The following is a 21197-nucleotide window of genomic DNA, read 5'->3' on the forward strand; positions in this document are numbered from 1 at the left end:
CATTACATTACACACATCACGGCTACACAAGAAAGAAGTAAATCCTCTTTTCTCTTTTCACTTCCCCGGGGATATTAACTTGTGCGTGCTTCGGAAACAAATCCAAGACAATGGGTAGTTCCAAGACGACAATGGCGGCGAACGGCGGTGAATCAGAGACATCTCAGACAATGTCTCAGTCGTCTCTCTCTTTCGGTTCATCCACATTTCTTGGCGGTCTTCTCGAATGCGGTTTGTGTCCGCCTGCCTGTCTGTACGTGTTCCGAAGAGTGGACGGATACCGGTCGTAGCGTGGCTGCCGGCGGGTGTCGTTCGGTTGGTTGCGCAACCGGGTTGGAACCATACAGGAGGTGCTATGTCTTTTGCGAGTATCTCAGGATACATTCATTGTTCTCTCTCTCTCTCTTAATGCCGATAGAGCTCGGGAGGATTCGTTGTATTCCTTCCCGAGAGGTGGCAGGCACGCTACATATGTGATAGCGTGATATATCTAAGCTATGACCTTATTCGCGGAAACGGGACCCGTGAGGTTTCCGTGATATCCAAATGTGTGCCTGGGTGTGTGTGTGTGTGCATGTGTGTGAGTGGGTGGCAGCCTCGCTCCGTCCGCTTTCGGACGGCGTGCTGGGTCCATCACAAAGTCCATCACGGGAACCATTGTTGCCTTTCCACAATTGGAAGAGCTGGAGACGGGAAGCGATCCTTGGCGCAACCCTGTCCCCTCCCAGGAGCGAGCAATTATCTTATCAATTGGCATGTGCGGTATGCGGAGGAGGTGGTGGAGGTGTGATTGTGATGCGGGCGAGATTATATCGATCTGTTGGTCTGGGAAACAGAACAGAGAGAGAGATTGGCCGTTTTCTTTTGGTCTTCTTTCACTTCACACCTTCAAAGCCCCTAGGGACCGAGCGGGAGGTGGTTACACGGGGGCCGAAAGAAGGGGGTACAAAAACTCCCGCAGTCGGAGGGCTCGACGTCGACCCCTTCCGATCATCCGATCACATCAAAGTGACAAATGCCTCCGTGAGGAAGGGTGCTGGATGAATTGCAAAAAAAGGCAAAAATAAAATATCACGTCTGTCAATGCCATCAATGCCTTGGTGGATCGCCCGCGAGGCATGAAGTGGTTTATTGTCCAGCCGCAACCAGATGACATCTCGACCTGGAATATGGGAAATGTCCCGTTTGATGGAGACTCGGACAAGGATCTGCTTTGCCCTCCCGTCGTCGATCCCAGGCCCCCCCCTGGATGCTTGCTGGACATGACATGGGATTGTCGAGAAAAAGTAAATCATAGCGCGGTGCACTGTGTTGCTTCTTTTCCTGCCCCGCCTTTTTGCTTGTTAATTGTTTGGCCTTTTGCTTTGCGTGCTCTTTCCCCTTGCAGTCAGTCTTTCTTGGCTGGCTTCTCGTTGGTCTCGATTTCCCGCTTGCTCGCTTGCTCGCTTGCTTGCCGGCGGATTTCAATGGCCAAAAAGCGAGGGGAAAAGGAAAAAAAGCAAATAGGCCAAGGCGCGACGGAGCTATCTCCCCGCTCTTCGACGCCGCAGTCCCGCCGCCGCTGCCGCCGCCGCGGCGAGATGCTTGCATCGGGCCCACCCTTCCCCCGGCCCATCAAACCTCGATAGCGGGAGCTTAGGTTATCAAATCTGACATGTCAAGGGCCATTTGCTAGCAACGACACGTCTGGCTACAGATACAAGCTCCCAACTCTAGACATTGAAACAGAATAACAGCGACAATGCCCATCAACTCGAGGGTGAGGCGAGGGTGTTACCTTGGGCTTGGACCAGGCAGTTGCAATTCGCACGTTGAGGCCGTGATGCGGAGTGCGGGCGGGGTTGCGGGTGCGGACAAGTTCGTGATGTGATGCCCAATTCTCGATGCTGCGGTGCTGCCCTCTCCCTTGTGCGACGGGTCCGGTGGCCGCTGGGTCGCTCAGCAGCACCTAGCACTGGACTGCAAGCTCTCCACGTCTTCTAGAAAAGCGACAGTGACTCGAGCCGGTGTGTGTGGTGATGTGGTGATAGGTGTTCCTGAGCACTGCATTGGCCCGTCCTGCTTTTTTTTCTTTTTCATCTTCCCATCTCCTCCCTCGATGTGAGACAGCATACGATGCAATGTCAGGCACGGAAGCCAAAGGCTGGCTGGAAATCGATGCCCGCCGGGCGGTGACCGCTGCGAACGCTTTACCCACCTCGTGCTGCCTTGCGACAGGGCAAGCAATCAAGCAATTGGGTTTGGGCCGCCGAACGTGGCCTGCCTGCCCGCCATATGCCTGGCTGAGGTATTCGTATGTGCATTGTGCTCCGTACCTCCACTTGGGTTGCCCCTGCCTTGCCTTGCCTTCCCCAGCCCAGCCCAGCGTACCCAGACCCGACAGTTTAACGTTAGGCCTTGCATCCTGCGGCCCATGGGGAACACGGCCACGGTTGGCTGCTTACATGGAGCCTAAGGTAGGTACGGTAACTCCGTATTCTCCAATCGATAACACTTACACGGGGTTAAAAGATAATTCTGCAGAGTGAGTTGGGAATAGATGCAGCACTTTTAACGACAGGTGAACCAACAAGACCATTTGAGGTCCGGGGGACTGCCAACTGGAAGACCTAGTTCTAGACTCGGACACTATCCACAACCAATCACAGCCAATTCAGCTGCTTTTGGGGGAGGGTTTCATCGCTCAGGTTGGTGGTGTGGTTATGGTGTGCAAGTCTGTAAGTGTGTGTGTGTGTGCACCTGCAGGTAAAAGTGTTTTGAAATTTGTTCCCAGACAATCCAAGCCCTCGGACTGCTTTGTGGCTTGCACTCGGTCGGGCATAGACGGGAGTAGACGGGAGGCGTGTTGTTTCCTATTAACATTCGAGGCTGAATATGCACTACGGCGCAGGAAACAAAGGCATTCCAACGTCTAATGAGCCAAGTTGCCTACATACATACATACGCAGCAGTTAATGGTCAAGGGAGCGGCAAGGAGAAGAAACCTTTATACATTTATTCACTGACAAAATGGCGAATTAGTGGGTAGACTGTGAAGTGCAGTACTTTTGGAAACTCGTGCTACTAGCAACCTGGCACTCGAAATTTGACAAAAAGGTTGAAAGGAAATGCGGAGAAAATTCGGGACGGGGACGAATCGGAAACTTATCACAAACGTCTATACGCAGTAAGTGCATTACATAGTACGTAGGTACTTTGTACTTGGCAGGAAACCGTTGTTTGTCCAAGACTCACTACGAAGTATCCGTAGGCCGGCGAGAATAACCCGATGCCATGCGAACCGACCGGACCACGCCATTCCCCTCGCACTTGGACTCTTGCAGAGGTTCCTGAGTCTTTATCAGTCAATGCGTGGCCTGATTTCCAATCATCTGCAAAGAGGCTCGCAGCCAACGAGCTCGCTGCTCACTGACACGACGCGGCGCCGACTTCACACTAGGAAGGGCCTCGAGGCGGAGAGGTATGCGAGTTAATCTGAGCGTCTCTCCCTTCGAGTGACACCTGCAGTCGTGATGGTGGGGTGAAGAGCCCTTCTAAGCTCCAACACTCTTCGAGGTTGGGGGTTTCAGAAGCCGTAGGTGCCTGATTTCAAACATCGTGTTGGATGTTGGGAGCACCGGAATAGCACACCTGGGGCTTCACAGCATGACATCCCGTAGCGGAAGGCCCCAGGTACTGTAAGGTACATGGCCACACTCAACCCAGAGGTGACGTCGCCATTCGCAGTTGAGGTTCCCCGTCCCTCTTAGCTGCATTGCGTTGCGGCAACACAGCATCACGTACAGTACGAATTCTACACAGCAGGTAAACTGTACCAGAGGCACTGGAGACAATAGCTTCACGCTGGTCCGCCTGTCCCTGCGACTGCGGCTCAGGCCGCTAGCCACCTTCCGCTGCAGAAAACTAAATCTCGGATATAGTAGAGTTTGCGGGAGAATGCTGGGCTAGGTAGTATGTACCTGATGCATTCCTTCCTTCGGCTTTGTTGGTGCTCAGTCAAGAAAGCTTTGTCTGCCAAGCTGGCGGCCCGAAAAACACCCCTTTCAAGTTTGTTTGACACATCAATGCGAAGAGCTCCCAACGACACCAGCACCAAGCACCAGCAGCAGCCACAGCCACAGCAGCCTCAACAGCTTTTATGGCCTGTTATGGCCTGGCCGTGTCCGTCCTCGGCACGAATGTGCTCTGCGCCGGGTCAGTCGAGTTGTCGACCCAGGGAGCCGGGGCTGGCCGAGTGGCCCATTGTTTAAAAGACGGGAAACAGCAAAGGGAGCGAACAATGAGGATAATAACGCAAAGACGGTGCGGAGACTGAGAGGGCCAGCCAGGCAGGACGGGATGGGCGATAAAACCCTTGCTCGCGAGGGTGATAGCAGCCGTGATTGGCGGTGCATTGCAGGGATGTGCCTGCCAATCGAGAGCAAGGGCGCTTAGGACCCTTGGACGTTGCTCCCCCGCCGCCGCCTTTCGTGCATCTCCCCACCCCACCGCCCAACCACACCTCGAGGACAGCTTTTTGGGCAGAGCGACAGAGGCGACTGATTCAACTGAGGGGACAGACGAGACCCGAAGCCAACAGGAAACCTCTGATTCTCTCTGATTCCACGCCGTGATGGAGAACCCGGAGAGAAGGGGGCAAATAGCGCACGAGATCGAAGCTCCCCGAGAAAATCAGGAACAGCAAACACGATAACCAGCAGTTTCCATTGGGTACATACGAAGTACTCGAAACCCCGTCGATGGGGTCGTCCTGGCTGCGGGGCACGAACTGCAGTTGGGATGGGATGGATACGGTTCCGACTTTGCTGCCCCCCCCGGGTACATACACTGGACGTACCGTACTTACTGCGTTCTCACTGACTGGCATATGTCGGTAGGCATTGGCATTGCGCGCAGCCAGCAAACGGCCAGCCCAAGACATTTGTAGTGGTTCGAGCGCACCGCTCTGCAGATCGCTGCTGCAACGTTTTTCGAGAGATGCGATGCGATGCGCTCAGGCACCGCTTTTATTTGCAGACCCCCTCCCCGCCGCCCCCCCTGAGCCGGGTATACAGTTCGGGCAGCATGTATGGAATATGGAGTTGGGGAGTACGGTACGGTACGGAGTACATACAGAACTCCTTAGCATCCCGTGCAGGGGAGGGCAACACAAGCTTCAGCCTATCTAGGCAGTGCCGGTGTGGTTAACTGGCTGGCTGCTCTGCTCTGCTCTGGCCAAATCTCTCCTCTCGTTCTATGTACTACTATGGAGCAAATACCGAGTTTCCTATCTGGCCACGGTCCATTACTTGCACAGAACCGTCCAGCGCAGCAGCACAGCACAGCACAGCACAGCACAGCTCAGGTTCGGCGCACATAACACTGGGCTGCGCCCGCCTAGCACCCGAGAGAGGAAGAGAACGCTCCCCGGGTTCCGCTGTTGGCAGAGAGCGGTCTGGCTGGTAGGATGCGGGACCATCCATAGCTTGGCTGCGCTGAGAGAGCGGTCACTCCCTCCCTTCCAGGGGCGAGGGCACCAAGTGGCGTTGCCGTCACCGCGCCGCGGCTGTCGTCGAGTTATACACACGCTAAAGTCATCACGACGGGCCCCGCCGCGTCTGCTTGACCTGACTTCCTCTGTCCCTTCCCTGACCGCGTGATCATCCAGGCCTCGATGAGCGGTGTCCGTGGTTGACCGTGTTCTGCTGCTGCGCTGTGCTCTGCTCTGATGCTCCGCTCCTGGCCAGCTGAGAGGCAGAGGATTTCTTGCTGTCGGAGTGGCCAAGCTCTGGCAACGACACGCGGGCAGCGCAACAGCAGACCCAGAGGCTAATTATGGCAAATATTGAATGTACCATGTACGCTGTCTGGTGTAGGCCAACCACGGTCCGTGGACCAGCAATGCAGCACTGCTCGAGTCGGGGCTACTGCGCGTCCCGCCATTGACACGGCGAGATGGAAGTCACTCTCTGCTCCTACAGACCAGGGCTGCGGACGAGCCGGGGGCGTGTCCGGCCATGCCAGCTCTTGTGGCTTTCCTACTCGACAGGCCCCAACCCTGGCCCGCTACTAGTGCCGGCTCGCTAGTCAATGCACATCCCGTCGTCTCTTCGCTTTCCATGCAGCCCCCTCGCCTTCGACCCTCGAACCGTCGATGCCCGCCTCGACTAGACCCTGGGGGCCCTGGGCTGGGCCGCCAGCTTCGACCAGATGAGCCGGTACGCATCCGCACCCAGATTTGCACGCCCCTTCTGCATTAGAGGCAGTGAGAGCAGAACTGAGGGCTCTAATTTTATATGTGCTTGCAGTGACCGTCCAGTGACAGCCCGGCCTCGCGCGAGTTAAGCGCCTTGGAGGTTGGGTAGACTTTATTTGCTAGCACACACCCATCACGGCGCCTTTGCTTGTCACTATCACTCGTTCTTCCTCCGTCTCTCTGCCTGCGTCCTGCAACTCGATCTCTTGTTTCTTCTTTTCTTGCTCGCGTGTGCTGCATCCAACGTGATCAGGAGACTGCCGGTTCTGCACACAGAGATCGTGCTGCACGAGAAGCGCTAACATCCCCTTCCCCCTTCCGTGGGAATCCGACTTCTGCATCCCCATGAGGTGAGGCGGGTAGCTCTCGTTGCCGCCCCCATACAACCCGTCCCTTGTCTAGCACCGGCCCCCCCCCCCTCCTGCGTCTACGGCGGCGTCTGTCTTCTGAACCTCGCGTGCGGCCGCCGTGCAACCGTGCTAGCTACTGTACCGACCCAAGGCACACACTACACACACCTACACACACCCTCTTCTCTTCCCTCAACCTCCTCCTTCTCCACTTCAAAACTTCACGATCGCTCGTGGGTCCTGTTTGCGACACCAACGACGACGACGGCAAGACGAAGACGACGACGACGAGAAGGCCGTCGAGAAGAGCATCGGGATCTCGAGGCACGACAGCCGTGGCAATCGCTTCAGATCTCCCCAAACCCCGCCCTCGCTGCATGCCGGACAGCTTTGAGCTTCCCGCATCCTAGGCGCACCGAACGTGGAGGAACGTACTGGCCCCGGGAACGGACAGCGCATGTTCCATATGTAATGGTTGGGGTCCGGACTGTGTAGCCTTGCCGCTCGTCCTGGTTCGCTACGAAACATCCGGAGCGTGATAGCTCCCTCCCGCTCGGTATGTATTAGTTTCTCGTACGTCGTCCGCTGGCCGCACGCAATTCGAGCGCGCCGGGTTAGGTCATTGCAAACTAGGCACCGGACGGGCACAATCCTTGCATGCAGCCGCCCGACTAACAGCGCAATTGCCGGCCAGGTCTGCGATCCAGAGGGCATATCTAGACGGTCGCCATGTCTACCCATCTCGCCAGGAGCCGTGCTGGGTCCAAGAATTCGGCTCTCGAGGCGCCCTACAAGGGACGGACAATGAATGACTTCGCCATGCCGCCCACTACCAAAGATGCCACGCAGCTTCTGGAGCCGTGCGCCGCCACGGCCTCCATGTTTCTCTACGCCCAGGGCAGCTCCGTCGTATGCAGCCACCACGACACGCTTACGATAGAAAGGAGGTTTGCCCGCCATTCCGAGGAGGTGCAATTGTTGGCCGTCGACAACCAGAGCGACGTGGGTGCGGGGAGGCTGGTTGTGAGTTATGATGCAGGACAAACCGCCATCGTCTGGGATCTCGTGACAGGAGACGAGGTTGCTCGGTTTGCGTCCTACGAGAACCTTACTTGCGCTGCGTGGATGCGTAACGGCAATGTCGCTTTTGGTGAGCACCCGGAAGCCCCTCCCTCATGCCTGCTTGTTTCTCGCCCCTCGCCCCTCCCCCCTCCCCCCTCGCGGAACTGATTAGGCGTCTTCTCCAGGAAACACACAAGGAGGTGTAATACTTTTTGAGCCCACCACATCAGAACACATTTCGGCGAGGACTATTGACCAAATATCCATCACGGCCATTGCGCCGGCAACCGACTGCAGGACATTCGCAATTGGGTGAGTTTAACGTTGTTGAAAATGAGGTTTGACGTTCATGTGAAGGCTAACTCCAGCGGCTCAGTTATAAAAATGGCTCTCTTTTGATTGCAACCCTCCAGCCAAAATTCACAATTCTGCACAATCTCAGCACATCACGGGGGCCATCTCCTATTGTGACACTGGCGTGGCACGCCTCGTCGTCACGGCAAAAGTCGGACATGTTGGCAGTCCAGACGCACGACGGAGACCTTCGTGTCTGGAGCGTGTCAAAATCGTATAACAGCGATGATCCCGCCAAAGTCGTACGGATCCTCAAGAAGAGTGAAAACTACCTGCCGGGACCGAATTGGATGGGATGGTCCAAGAACGGTCGGATTATCCAGTATTCAGAATCGTGAGTCTGACATAAACATGTCCTGCCATTTCTTTGGAAATATTCCTCGTCGACCGATTCTGACACAGCAGCTTTGATAGTGAGACGATATCGTGGGATGTGCGGACAAAACACGTTACTTACGATGGAATCCCGACTCTTGAGAACATCCGGGGTCTGGCGGTTTACGGTCCAGGGGCCAGCCTCTTCACTCTGGGCGCCAATAACACGGTTCAGCAATTCGATCTGAATTCACCAGCGATGATGGTTGCTAACGTGCAGCACCCCGCTAACCTACTCCCCCCGTCACCCCCTATCTCACTCGAAGCAGAGGACAAGGGACAAACCAGTAGTACGAGCATGTCCGAATCTGAGACATCTTCAGTTCCAATTGCCATCCAAGCCGATTTATCTTCCGAGAGTGGCGAAGACCGCATGTCGCCCCTGGCTCGGCTTGTTCACAGCGAGAACGACTCGGACCAGGGAGATTATCGTGTTGGGAGTCCGATGTCGAGCCGGAGTCGGTCAAGCGTTTCCATCTCGTCTTCCACGTCACAAGTTCAGGCACGCAACTATTCCCGGTCGGTGAAGACGGAGAACACGTACATCTCGGCTGGGTCGTCGCTGCGTTCTTCTGCCATTCCGCACAATGACAGAAAGGGGAGGGAATCGTATTCAACGGCCAGCTCGCAGTCTCTAGCAAGCTCACAGCCACAACCACCACCACAATCACAACACCGCTCGAGGCACAACAGGCCTTCGAGACTGCGACACGAAGTCCCGCGGAGCCCGGCCGATTCGAAAGTTGTCGATCTCTTCAAATTCACCAAGAGCCGCCTTACCGATGTGCCGTTCAAGGCGCCGTTTACGAATGATAGCAGTCGCCTGACTAATGACGACTTGCGCCGTCAGATGTTGACCATGATCTTTGGGTGGAACAAGGATGCTGACGAGCTTGTCCGAGATGAAATGTCGCGGCACCCACTCGGTTCTACGAATAGGATCCTCTTGGCTAAGTGGCTGGGTGACATCAGCACGGACATCATGGCTATGGGCTCTGAGAACATGACATCCTCCGACTGGATGCTTCTCGCACTGAGTGGAATTGGAGGGATGGCTTCACAACATAAGCTAGGTCGTGCATATGTCCAGCGGCTTCTCGAAAGCGGCGACGTCCATGCGGCGGCGACCATTATGATCGGCCTCGGAGACCACAACGACGCCATAGAGATATACATCTCCCACAAGAGGTATATGGAGGCGTTGCTGCTGACCTGCCTCTTCTTCCCATCTACCTGGGAGCGCCAGGAATCAATCATTAGGAAGTGGGGAGAGTGGGCTGTACAGCACGGCCAGCAGCAGCTAGCGATCAGATGGTAAGTACACAGACGCCTGTATCGTCCACTTGGAGACTGCTTGCTTACTTGTCCACAGTTTTGCGTGTACTGGCCGGGAATCGAGCGATCCGTGGACATCGCCGTCGGCTCAGCAGGTCACATTTCCGAACATCTCGCAGAATGTGCCGGAGATTCTGAGTCCCCCAATGTCTCCTCCGCACGTGAACCATGGTCCGCAGCGAAGCATTGCCAAGTCGTCGGCACTTAAGCTCATCACCTCTTTTGGTGACCCCCTTGCCAAGTCTAAGTTCTTCTCGGGCCAGGACGACGGCAAGACTCCGATTGCGGCCGGAGCTACCCCTATTGCCGAGTCGGCTCTCTCTCCTGGTGGGCTGGACCCGGCCACGGCCGTCCTGCGTGCTGGGAACCGAAGCCAGTTTGCCACGCCTTCCTCGGCCCGCCCAATCCATGGCTTTGGCCGGCAGCGCCTCCCATCTATTGGAGAGACACCTGATGCCACCCACCAGCGTGAGCTTTTAGCTACGGCAACCAAATCGCACAAGCTTTCCAACAATCCCTACGGCGCGATCAAGACTAGAGAGTCGAACGAGAACACGACGAGAGGCCTGGAGCTGGCCCGAGCAGCTACTGCGAGTCCCAGATTGCAAATGAAAGAGGCGCGCAGAGGCCAGCCCCCGCCGTCTCCCTCTCCGGCGGCGGTGGCCGCGTTGATGGAAGGCCCGAGAATGAGGAATGGGTCGCGTCACCGCATCCCTGAAGGTCTCGATTTGTCGCTGCCTTCGTTCGACGACTCGCTCCCCGAGGACCTGACATCTCCCGATCAGTCAGGGGCGTCAAACCGCTACCACTGGCCTACTCGGCGCAGAGCGGGGCCGGGATCTGTGGCCAGCTCCGTGACTGCAAGTTCCGTGACTTCGGGAGCATCGAGCCTTGTTGTTCCCAGGAACGCTCGTGGAAATCAGCAGCAAGGTAAGAGCTTGGACGATTATATCCACAGCCTCGATGCCGTCCAAGGCAAGAGGGTTGGGCGCGGGACAAGCCGCGAAAGCCGGAGCCGAGGGCGCGATAGAAGTCGGTCTCGCAGGGCGGAGGGCGAGGATTCCAGAGATCACGGCCGAACCACATCCCGTGGATACACCCCCAGGGGCGGGAAGCGGTCTCCGAGATCGCCGGTTCCCATGTCGCCAGAGGATCTGATCAACCTGGCAACTCCAAAAGACGAGATTGATCAGGGCCAGGTGGATGGAAGCAGACTGATTGATATCTCTGACGAGCAAGAGCAGCCAAGCACGGTGAAGAAGATCTCGTCTCATGGGCCCCGCGATAATTCCCGTGTGAGGGCGTCCAGCCGCACTACCAGTCGCTCTGGCCGTGGTCAAAGCCGGGATCGTCGTGCTCACAGCCCCGAACGCAATGGCGACCAGCCTCTAGTTGGACTCCGCGGGCGCTCGGAGACCCGTAATGGCTCTGCGGCTCGCTCGCCATCATCGCCCGTGCCAATGTCGGCAGGCCCGCAGAGCCAACACTTCTACGGCTCCGACGATGAGGAAGACTACCGACAGGCGCTGGAGGCTCGAGAGATGTTTCGGCGGAGGAACACTCGGAGCAGCAGCCGAGGCGGGCGGGACGACAGCCTCCTATCACCTGTATCGGCCCGCGGAAACAAGCCGATGTGGGGGCGGGAGACAGGAAAGCGAAGCAGCACGCGCGATGGTTCAGAACGCTCCAAGAAGCCGCTGCCTACTCCGATCCCGATGCAGCTCAGAATCAACAACGCTGGTGACTTGAAGACTATCAAGGACGAAAGGCAGCTAAAGAAGGAAGCGGCAGCCCGTGAGCTCGAGGAGCGCCGAAAGTCGCTCGCGCAAAGGCCGTCGGCTCCTCCCATTCTGCATCCGAACGAGCTTTCTCCGGCCCCGACTCGGACAGACTTCAATGCTCGTCCGTCGCCGCCAGGGCACTTTGAGCTCCCAAGCACTACCTTTGTTCCCACGTATCGGGAGAAAGACCTGCCGTCGCGCAGCGTGAGCGTAGACCCAAACGCCGGCAGGAGCATGTACGCACACCGCAACGGACCGCAGATTGGGCTTCCCGCGACGCCGAAAGCCATGCGCCTGGTCCTCGAAAGCGATTCCAACAGGCATAACGTGCCGGTGCCGCCGATTCCCATGAACTTTGCGCATAACTCGCCCCCGTTGGCCGCAAACCGCCACTCTCCGGAACGGACTTCTCCCAAGAAATCGGAACCGGAGGCGGACACCGAGGCACCAACTCTACTGCTCCCATCGACTGTCTACACTCCTCCCCCGTCCCGACATGCGGCTCAACTTGCAGCACAGCAGATTCCACGATCCATGTCGGCACCACCCCAAGACTTGCAGCCGCCTCAAGGTAGCAGCTTTGCACATCTGCGTGGAATGTCGATGAACAAGATCAACCCTCTCGAAGGAAACACAATGGCGGGTGGTCGGCGGCCTTCCTACGACAGCGGCGCTCCCCCAATGCCGACCCGGAGGCCATCTCATGATAGCGCCATGTCTCAGATGCCTGCCCGGAGGCCATCGCATGACGGGCAGATCCCCCCTCCCCCTCCGCCACCGCCCGCGCCGCCGATGCTCAAGGAGCTGCAGCACCTCGCGATGCCTCCGCCGCCACCGCCCGCACCCCTGCCCCACATGGGAGGAGCCAAACCCGTTGTCTATGGCGGAAAGTCGGGCACAATCGAGATTGTCATGGATGAGGACGATCAGCTGACGATCCCTACTGCTTTGCCCATCAGCGAGAGCACCGTCCCCATAATTGCGCCTCCGGCACCGCCGTCTTCGCGCAACGGTCATAACCGAGGACGCAGCAGCATTGACAACAGCATCGGCGCCCGCATCTCACGAGCGACGGACAGGATGCGCTCGGTCAGCCGGAACCGCCGGGACACAATCAACCGTACCAAGTCGCCAGAGGTGTCGGCTCCTTACGAGAGCGTGCCGCCCCCGCCGACTCTGACGTACCAGATGCGGGCGGAAATGGCAAGGTCTCCGGTTTACCAGCAGATGACGGCGCAACAGGCACAGCAGGCCCAGGGCGACTACCGCACGGGCTTGCATCACAGCGAGATGATCTAGAAGCCGACAAGCCCGAGTTTTGAACTCTCGGGTTTTACTTCCGCACAATTTACCATTCGATTCTTTGCATGGCGACTGGCGTTTTATACTCCCCACCAACCGTCGGAAGGGGGTTTTGTCCCCCCACTCCTCCCATTCTGGGGTTGTCTATTACATTTACTATTTGGGTGATCGGGAATATCGAGGAGACTTTAGCTGCCATTTTTGGGGGGAGAGATATTCATTTGGTGGGGAGATTTCGATTCGAGTTTTTTTTACAACGCCATACCCAACTTCTTTTGCCCGCTGGTAGTTGGGGGAGGGGTGTTTTTCAACGGGGTGAAAAAAGAGAGAGACAGAAAAAGAGCAAAAGCTGCCAAGAGGTGCATTGTGTGTTTCTTTTGGAGCCTTTTGCCGATAATCTTTTCTTCCATCTTTTTAGAATCATATTGTATAAAATATTTTGCTCTCATATTCTTGTCTCTCTATGCGATGGAAACAATTTTGTGTTTTTCTCTTTTGCCATTTCTTCCTATTTTATATCGTCCGTTTGGTTTTTTTCTCTGATCTCTCTCTTTTTTTTTTTACTGCGTCGTTGAGCATTGCAGTTTGTTTTTGGCTTATTTTCCTTCCTCGCCATTATACTTTCTAACGAGTCATGAACACATCTCCCACCTTTCCTTGCCCTGTCCTATCTATCTATCTACACTTCGAGGAGGAAGTGTAGGTAGGTAGGTATGTGCTCTGGGGAGGGAGGGTAAAAAAATCCCCTCTGTATTTCTAAACCAGCCGATCGAGAGGAAGCAACCGAGCAAGAAAGAAAGCATCGAACCGAAAGAAATGCCCACAGGAAGAGGAACAAGGCGAGGGCGATCATGATTGATAGGGTGGGGATGGTGGTTATCTATATGGGTGTGTGTGTGTGTGTGTGTGTGCAAGGCAAGCAACGCAAATACACGCACACACACAAACACGCGCATACGCATACGCACGTATATATACGCATGCGAAAAAAAAAACAAGAGACGGGAGGAAATCATGAACGACTCAGAGAGAAAGAGTGAAGAGAAGAGAAGAGGGAAAGATGATGATGAAAATGTGAGCGGTAGTAGGGGTGGATTAAGGATATATACATCCTGCCTCGCGGCACCTTGGATCTTGTCTCGTGTGTGTGTGTGTGCTTGTTCTCTTTTCTCATGTTTGCTTTTGGTTTTGGCTTGGTTTTGCTTGGCTTGGCTTGGCTTGCTATAGCGATGAATGGAAGTTACCTCCCTAGGTAGCCAATTGGCTTTTTTTGTTACTGAATGAGCCGACTACCCAAGGAGAGAGTGCGTGTTTTGCAAAGTCCTTTTTATTTGGGAGTCCTGCTTGGTTGAGTAACGGGACGAGGTAGTTTCTTCTTAGCTTTGCAAGCGGGTAATGAATCAAATGGTGATTGCATTATTTTCGTGAATTGTTGCTATTGCGGACACTTTCCATCCAGGTTGGTGATGCAAGTGTGAGTGGGTGTCAACAATAAGAGGATGGATGGTGGTGCTGAGAACATCAATTGGACGTGGTGCGCGATGAGGATTGAACTGCGAGATTGCAAGTAATGGACGAAAGAAAGATAAGAGAGAAAAAGAACATTAAGTACGTAGACAGGAATCGAACTGGCGGGCTCGAGTGAACTTGTGCAAAACTGCCGTATTAGGAATTTAGTGGGGCAAAAAGTATTGTGGAGTTGACATCTCCATCTCAACTGTCTGATCCGAATCCCTCAACGATCGTAATCCAATTCGCCATCTGACGGTGAAAATATCTCTGCAGAGTGAAACCTCCCTCAAGTGTTATCTTCATTGCTTAGGACCACGCGCAGCGTCGCAGGTTACCCATGCGAGTGGGTGGCCACCGCGAGATTCGTGCTGGGCGACGTTGGGGGTTTCTCGGTGAGGAGAAAATCGGTACAGAGCAAATCGAGAAATTCGAGTGTCTTCATACCCAAGTTGACCATTACAGCCGTTAGTTAACGGCAGGTAATGGGGGCCATATACCACCCAGCACCCTCAGCGCTCGGGGCCAAATTTTAGAGTTGGGGTCTGTGCAGCCTTAGCTGGCTATCGATAAGCTGTGTCAATCGGTACGTACCACCACCTCCGACTGTCAACGACAGCTCGCCGGCAAGCTGCAACACAAACCCATTGTAGTCGGCAAAGAGGAGGATGGCGGTCAACTCAACGCGCGCCGATTGCCCCCGACCAGAGAACAACATGTCTTGAGAGAATTGGCCAACGCCCGCAGCTACAGCCTGCAATTGCGATTGATTATTCCGTGCGACTAGGTACCGCAAATCCACGCCGCGGTTGATCCTCGCTCTGCCCCGTCGTCCCGCGCCGTCATCCACCGCGCACATCAGTCGGTCTATCTTGGCGCCTACATATTCGAACATCCTAACTTGGGGCAAGCACGGCCGTCACACCTGACTTCAAATCTACGCCGGCTTCAGGAAGCAGGCAGCGAAGGAGACCGAGTCGGGCTCAGACGGAATCGAAGCGCAGGCTAAGAAGAGGGCTAGAGGACCCGCCAAACGAAAACTCGCTCTCGTAGGGAAAACACTCACGGAGCCGAACCGACCAGACCACAAGCAAAAAGCAGATATTAAAGGGGGGGAAAGAGAAACCCAAACACACAAGACACAAGACACCAACAGAAAAATGGTCTTCCTCACAACCCCCGCACACCTGTACATCCGGCGGCCGTCGCCCACGACAGCTGAGTTCACCGTGACGACGTGCCCGCCACTCACAGTACCGCTGCGCGTGGCGCTATTCAGCGTGCTGTGCGTGCGCGTGGCGCTGGTCGTGGGCGTGGTGCTGACGGCGTACGCGCGGCTGTCCCCCTCCCCCTCCTCAAACCCCAGCAGCCCATCACCATCACCACCATCATCATCATCGTCCCCCTTTTTGCCACTCTCGTCGTGGGACGCCGTGGCGCTGCTCCTGCAGCGCTGGCTCGACTGGCTGCTGGCGTCGGCGGCGGGGCAGCAGTGCGCGGCGCTTGCGGCGGCGCCGGTGCTGCGGCCGTGGTGGGCGCTGGGCGGCGTGTGCGGGGCGGCGGGGTGGGCGGCGGCGGCGCTGGGTCGGATCCACACGACGGAGAGCCTGCTGGTTCTGCGGGGCCTGGGCATCCAGACGGCGAGCAGCTACGGCACGTTTAGCCACAGCGGCGGCAGTGACGGTCATTGTGATATCAGCTACGGCGGGTGGTGGTGGTTTTTTGGGTGGCTGCTGCAGCTGGCGCTGGGGACGCGGAGCGCGCAGGGCAGCCTGGGCGGCGGCGGGAGCGGCGGCAGCGCCATGGCGACGACGCGCGAGACGCGCTTCATCCCCACCGAGAAGATTCGCGACGTGCTAATCAACGAGGCCTTCCGCGGCTTCGAGGTGAGCTACTGCATGGTCGTCGTAGTCGACGGCGAGGAGGACGTCGTGGTGGTGTTCCCGCGCCTGCTGCCGCCTCGGCGCATCGTCGAGGCCGTGTGGCGCGGCGTCAGGGGGTGTCTGTACGAGCCCGACGGCGGCGGGAGCGGTGGTGGCACGGGGATGCGACAGGCAGCTGCGGGCGAGAAGGGGTAGTTCACGGTAGATGATACGTATATTTCATTTCGAAAATTTTTTTTTGGATTAAAACTATACCCGTCTGCTCCTTGTCCGCTGTTTTCATCATTGTCTCGCATTCCATTAGCATCTACATATCCCTGACTTGTCGTAAAGATGAGACGTGGCAGAGAGCGCTACCTGCTCCTCGCATCGGAGCCGCTCCATATGCTGCCGGTTCTCTTCGCCTCGCGGATGGCGGTCCGCCAGTTGGTGGTCTTCAACAGCTCCTCCGAGTTGGTAAAGCCCTTGCTCTGCGCCCACTTGTCGTTGATGTCCTCGACTGCCAGCATCAGCGGCCGCTTGAGCACCGGCAGGTAACTGCCGCAAGGGTTGCCCTTGTTCCCGCCGGCAAAGATCTTCTGGCTGGTTGACGCCTTCACAGGGGTACCCTCCAGGAGCTTGCTCACGTCGTACTTGCCGGCCACGCACTCGAGCAGCCGGTTGGCCAAGAGCTCGTCCAGCTTCTTCTCACGCCAGTCCGACCACAGATGGCCCACCAGGCCGCCCGACGCCGGCGGGTCGTACGGGTTGTCCTCGCCCAGCCGCACCCAGCCGACCGAGTCGGTGAATTCCGTCTGGTCCGCCACCACGTGGTCGAGGTTCGGGAAGACGCAGTCCCACAGCACCAGGGGCACTTCGTCGGCAAGCACGTAGTCGGGCCTCCGCAGGTTCTTTTGCACGTCCAAGAGATCCGAGACTACCGACGGCGACTCGAGCCCCTGGCCGACGCAGAAGACGATGGCCACCATGTGGCGGATCTGGTGCCAGAGGAAGGCTGACGCGCGGACGTGGAAGTAGTAGACCTTGGGGTACACTACGTTTCCAGTGACATTGTCCCCGCCCCCGCGGAGGACGTCGGGCTTGAAGCCGCGCTGGTCCAAGAATGGCAAGGCGGAGCCGACGTCGGGAACCTCGACAATGTCGGCCTCGAAGACGCGCCGCATGAAGTTGGTAATCTGCTTCCCGGCGTCGACCTTACAGAAGTTGCGGAAGTCGTGCAGCCCTTCAAACTTCCTGGCGGCTGCCCGCATCGCCTCAATGTCCAGCCAGCCGTCCTTCATGGCCGTCTTTGGGGGCCCTGGCACCGCTTTCGGGTCGCAAGGTGTCGGGAGATAGCACGGCTGGGTGAAGTAGTACCGGTACTGGCGCTCCCGGCAGGAGAACCGAGCCGAGAAGTCTTCGGGCAGCGTCGGCGCCCACGCCAGCGCGCGGATGTCTGGAGGCAGGAGCCGGTTCAGCACCTTGCAATATTGGATCTCGTCGGCGATGGGATCCCACTCGGGCTTGGGCACAACAACCGCTTCCTCGCTCGGCGGCACTCCAGACTCGCCCGCAGCCGCTGCTGCCGCGTCGACTATCTCTGCGTCGCCCGCCGCCGCTCCTTTACCGTCTGGGCCCGGTTCCGCGACAACAAGCTCATCCTGCTCCGTCTCGGGCAGCGGCCGCGAACTGCGTAGCCTGATGCTGATGACCTGGCCAAAGGCGCTCACACCCCTGTCGGTGCGACCGCACTTGGAATACTCAAAGGGGGCAAAGTCAACCTTGTCGGGGTTTTCGGGCGAGATGAGACAGCTCTTGACCATGGCCTTCCAGAGCTCCTCCTCGATGGACGGCACCGAGGCCGACGTCTGGAACTCGAAGCCATTGTAGCTCTTGCCAAGGTACGACAGCTTGATGGCAACGAGGCGGGTCGAGTACTTTGAAGGGTCGAGCATCTTGTCGGCTTTGCTTTTCTTTTTTAGCTTCCAATTATCCTTGGCATTCATGTATTTGACGCGTGGCGGGCCGGCGGCGGCAGGGACGGAGGGAAGTGGTGGTCTTGCCGCGGGTTTTGAAGCTCCAGTAGTCGCACTCGCACTCGCCGTCGCTGGCGCTGTTGAGGGCTGCTTCATCAGCTGCGCCTCGAGCCACTGTACGCGCTTGACCAAGCTGTCTTTGGTCCATTTGAGGTACTCGGCCTCGCTCTCGGCGGCCATGGTGCGCGCAGATGCCCCAAAGGCACGGGACGAGCACTGCAGCGGCTGGTGCACCTGGGGCTCGAATCGACGCAGACACTCAGGAGGAGAAGCCCCCGCGCGAACTCTAAAGACGCTAGGCAGAGGCAGTCGTGGAAGAAGCCTCCAGACCGGCCCAGCGTTACTCATGTGGCTGATCTAAAAGATTAAAAAAAAATATCCACCATCCACCGTATGCACAGTACGATTGCCACCCTAAGGTATGCAGGCGCCTAGAAAAGCTGCAGCCTACGGACTACAGCAGCGGAAACAAACGAATGAATGCCCAATGATGAACGAACTGGCTGGGTCAGGAGCCAGAACCAGAGTCCAGCTTCTCTTTAAGGTTTTGTGGAGCACGGATCACACTAAAAATCAAACATCGAACCCGATTTCCTTTGGTAGCGCTAGCGCTAGCCATGCGAGCTTATCGATAACGAGACTACATCTCCTCCGGGGTAATACATGTTAGCGCAGGAAGGTGGCAAAGTTAGTGATTAGCGAGATTTCCCTCGAAGATACTAATAGTTTGCAACGTACCAAGCTAACATGCATTTCCCCGGTGGAGGTGTACCTAACCTAGACGGTTACACCCGACACCAAGGAGGTAGACGCCGCCGTTGTGGCTCGAGTTACCCCTCGGTTGCGGTTTGCGATTCGCGGTATTATATGCTTCGCTTTCAGTTCTATGCCTGCTCAAGCCTCACCGACTTAGAGTGCTTTATTCCCGCCCTCCGCGCCATGTCAAGTTGCATCCGCAATGGATGACAATACAATCACAATTCTATTCTTGGGGGATGAGGGATGCGGGAAGTCGACATTTCTATCGTTAGTACATACATGCAACATGCATTAATAAAATGCTACCTGCCTCTGCCTTAGACAAAATGTCACTCATATAACCGCAATGTGCGACGTGACACGACGTGCTAACACTTCGCGCCAGGAGAATCAGCCAAGGCCGCCAGAACCTCGAGGGCATTGTTCCCATCAGGCTCCTCAGGGATCTGAACCAGCCCTTCGTCTTTGATATCCGCTCTCGCAGGGGACAGTTCCGTTTCGAGTTCTACGACACCTCTAGCCCCGAGAGCTGGAGGCTCATCCAGCCAGACCTCGTCGTCGTCTGCTTCGATATAAGCCAAAGACTCAGTCTTATCAACCTGCAGCGCGTGGTACGTGTTAAATCGATCCGCTTGTCGAATGAGTTGCGCATGATAATAGTAGAGCCGTCCTTCTGACAGCACTGCACATAGTGGATAAAAGAGGTTCGGACCACGTTCCGATCCAACGATACAACTCCTCTTCTCGTCCTCGGCCTCAAGAGAGACCTAAGGTCCGAGGACGACCCCAATGGCATCATCTATCCGCAGGAGGCCTACCAGGTCGCCCAGGAGATGAGAGCAGACAAGTACATGGAATGCTCGGCCGTGACGGGCGAGCTGCTAGTCGAGGTCTTTGATGATATCTGCGCCAATGCCATCCGAAGCACCACTGAGGGGGGTGGGCAGAGCGAGGATGGATGCACCGCCATGTAGTGGCGTTGTAGCAGCCCTCAGACGCCGTTCTCAATCGACTGCATCGTGTCTCCGTCCTGCTCGTCGCCATCCCGTTCGTCAAGTGCTGCGGGCTCGTCACGGCCCAGTACCTCTATGATGATCTCGACAATCTTGTTCTGCTCGTCCTCGCTAAAGCGCTCTTCCATATCCTCGATTGCCGTACTCAACAGGGCACTAGACGTTGGACGGAGGTTGAGGATCGAGAGCACCTCGCCTTTGGCTAGCTCGCTCCGCAGGTTCGCGTCGCGGAGCTTCTCCAGTAATTGCGAAACCGACGACGGGCTGTATGCGTGCGTCTCCTCTTGCCTTTCTAGCGGACCTGGCTTCTCACGTAGATACGTTACGACCTATTCCCAGCGTGTTAGCCCCTCTTTTCCTTGCCTATTATAGCGCTCTCTCGGCGAGAGAGTTCCTACCTCGGTCATGAGTGTTGCAACATTGCCAGGGACCCGTCTCTTCTGGGCCTTGTTTCGCGTTTGCTGGTTGACAATGTGCTGGTAGACCTCGTAGTTGGAGAGGAGCCCATTCTGCGTTTCGAGGATCTTCATCCCGTCGGCCGGCCGTTGTTGAATACAAAATCGAGATAATTGGGTACAGGGTGCGAACGAAACTGGAGTCTAGAACTTTGGTTGCGTCGGAGTGCGTTTGCGGGCTGCGGTTTGCGGTTTGCAGCATTCCAGCTGAGCCCTGAGGCAGCAAGGAAGAAACCAAACCTAAACCAACCAGGACCGGGGAACCTGAAACTTTAGCGCAGGGCTGTCAATCTGACGTTTCTGTCTCCTACTTCCCCCCTTCTCCCAACAGCGTGATTTGCGTTGTCTAGGCTGTGCACTGCTTGAATCAGAGTCAGTTCTCTAGCCGGTCTAGGAGCTCGCTCGACTCGCAGGAAGAGAAACGCGGGCGACGGCTTAGTTCGAAGTCGAGCCCCTCCATGCACCTCCGACGCGCGCCGCTAATTGAACGCTCATGGCCAATGAGCAGAGTTAGTTTCAACCCCACCATTTAAGACCAGCCTAATGCAAGCTTGTGGGTGAAAAAAATCTCGCACCATCCTACTCAAACGAACGCTTCAGGTACCTTGTACCATTTTATAGCACCAGGCGACATCCAAAGCTTGTGAGGCAAGTTCCTTGAACCACAGGGTTGCCCGCAAAAGTTTTTTTCGTTATTTTTTCAACCCTTCTCCTGGCTTGCCCCGCGGTGAGCCGCCAACCCACATATCCAGACATTTTGCCTCGTCTG

General features: G+C 56.5%; 7 protein-coding genes across 7 annotated transcripts; 5 read left to right on the forward strand and 2 right to left on the reverse strand.

The window, feature by feature from the left end:
• The first annotated feature begins 954 nt into the window (after positions 1 to 954).
• On the forward strand, positions 955 to 1874 carry B0T26DRAFT_454452 (uncharacterized protein). Its single transcript, XM_060435120.1, has one exon. The coding sequence runs from the start codon at positions 1119 to 1121 to the stop codon at positions 1626 to 1628; it is 510 nt and encodes a 169-aa protein (XP_060291539.1). The 5' UTR covers positions 955 to 1118; the 3' UTR covers positions 1629 to 1874.
• B0T26DRAFT_454567 (uncharacterized protein) lies at positions 1875 to 2657 on the forward strand. Its single transcript, XM_060435122.1, has 2 exons — positions 1875 to 2456; positions 2524 to 2657. Exons 1-2 carry the CDS (start codon positions 2121 to 2123, stop codon positions 2611 to 2613), a joined length of 426 nt encoding a protein of 141 aa, XP_060291540.1. The 5' UTR covers positions 1875 to 2120; the 3' UTR covers positions 2614 to 2657.
• A 4413-nt stretch (positions 2658 to 7070) lies between these two features.
• On the forward strand, positions 7071 to 13024 carry B0T26DRAFT_454730 (uncharacterized protein). Its single transcript, XM_060435123.1, has 6 exons — positions 7071 to 7141; positions 7280 to 7735; positions 7833 to 7959; positions 8024 to 8335; positions 8416 to 9690; positions 9749 to 13024. The coding sequence occupies exons 2-6, from the start codon at positions 7315 to 7317 to the stop codon at positions 12789 to 12791; spliced, it is 5178 nt and encodes a 1725-aa protein (XP_060291541.1). The 5' UTR covers positions 7071 to 7141; positions 7280 to 7314; the 3' UTR covers positions 12792 to 13024.
• A 2445-nt stretch (positions 13025 to 15469) lies between these two features.
• On the forward strand, positions 15470 to 16336 carry B0T26DRAFT_615070 (GPI-GlcNAc transferase complex, PIG-H component-domain-containing protein; the record flags this gene model as incomplete). Its single annotated transcript, XM_060435969.1, has 2 exons — positions 15470 to 15960; positions 16063 to 16336. Coding segments are annotated over 2 exons (765 nt in total), but the record flags the coding sequence as incomplete, so codon positions are not given.
• A 203-nt stretch (positions 16337 to 16539) lies between these two features.
• On the reverse strand, positions 16540 to 18381 carry B0T26DRAFT_655914 (pseudouridine synthase; the record flags this gene model as incomplete). Its single annotated transcript, XM_060438670.1, has 2 exons — positions 16540 to 18159; positions 18208 to 18381. 2 exons carry the CDS (start codon positions 18379 to 18381, stop codon positions 16540 to 16542), a joined length of 1794 nt encoding a protein of 597 aa, XP_060291543.1.
• Positions 18382 to 19159: 778 nt separating this feature from the next.
• B0T26DRAFT_743700 (P-loop containing nucleoside triphosphate hydrolase protein) lies at positions 19160 to 19934 on the forward strand (the record flags this gene model as incomplete). Its single annotated transcript, XM_060444295.1, has 3 exons — positions 19160 to 19227; positions 19346 to 19571; positions 19653 to 19934. 3 exons carry the CDS (start codon positions 19160 to 19162, stop codon positions 19932 to 19934), a joined length of 576 nt encoding a protein of 191 aa, XP_060291544.1.
• Positions 19935 to 19951: 17 nt separating this feature from the next.
• On the reverse strand, positions 19952 to 20503 carry B0T26DRAFT_656068 (RNA polymerase Rpb4-domain-containing protein; the record flags this gene model as incomplete). The annotated part of the gene is made up of 2 exons (XM_060438682.1): positions 19952 to 20302; positions 20372 to 20503. The coding sequence occupies 2 exons, from the start codon at positions 20501 to 20503 to the stop codon at positions 19952 to 19954; spliced, it is 483 nt and encodes a 160-aa protein (XP_060291545.1).
• Between the last annotated feature and the right edge of the window lie 694 nt (positions 20504 to 21197).

The sequence above is a fragment of the Lasiosphaeria miniovina genome (genome assembly GCF_030549165.1).
Source record: "Lasiosphaeria miniovina strain SMH2392-1A chromosome Unknown B0T26scaffold_7, whole genome shotgun sequence".
Lineage (NCBI taxonomy): Eukaryota > Fungi > Ascomycota > Sordariomycetes > Sordariales > Lasiosphaeriaceae > Lasiosphaeria > Lasiosphaeria miniovina.

Excerpts from the sequence above, each read along its gene's own strand:
- B0T26DRAFT_454567 (XM_060435122.1), top strand. The coding sequence starts at position 2,121 with ATGTCAGGCACGGAAGCCAAAGGCTGGCTGGAAATCGATGCCCGCCGG. Across the intron at positions 2,457-2,523 it reads CTGCTTACATGGAGCCTAAG|AGTGAGTTGGGAATAGATGC; the intron begins GTAGGTACGGTA and ends ATAATTCTGCAG.
- B0T26DRAFT_454730 (XM_060435123.1), top strand. The coding sequence starts at position 7,315 with ATGTCTACCCATCTCGCCAGGAGCCGTGCTGGGTCCAAGAATTCGGCT. Across the intron at positions 7,736-7,832 it reads TAACGGCAATGTCGCTTTTG|GAAACACACAAGGAGGTGTA; the intron begins GTGAGCACCCGG and ends CGTCTTCTCCAG. Across the intron at positions 7,960-8,023 it reads TGCAGGACATTCGCAATTGG|TTATAAAAATGGCTCTCTTT; the intron begins GTGAGTTTAACG and ends CCAGCGGCTCAG.
- B0T26DRAFT_454452 (XM_060435120.1), top strand. The coding sequence starts at position 1,119 with ATGAAGTGGTTTATTGTCCAGCCGCAACCAGATGACATCTCGACCTGG.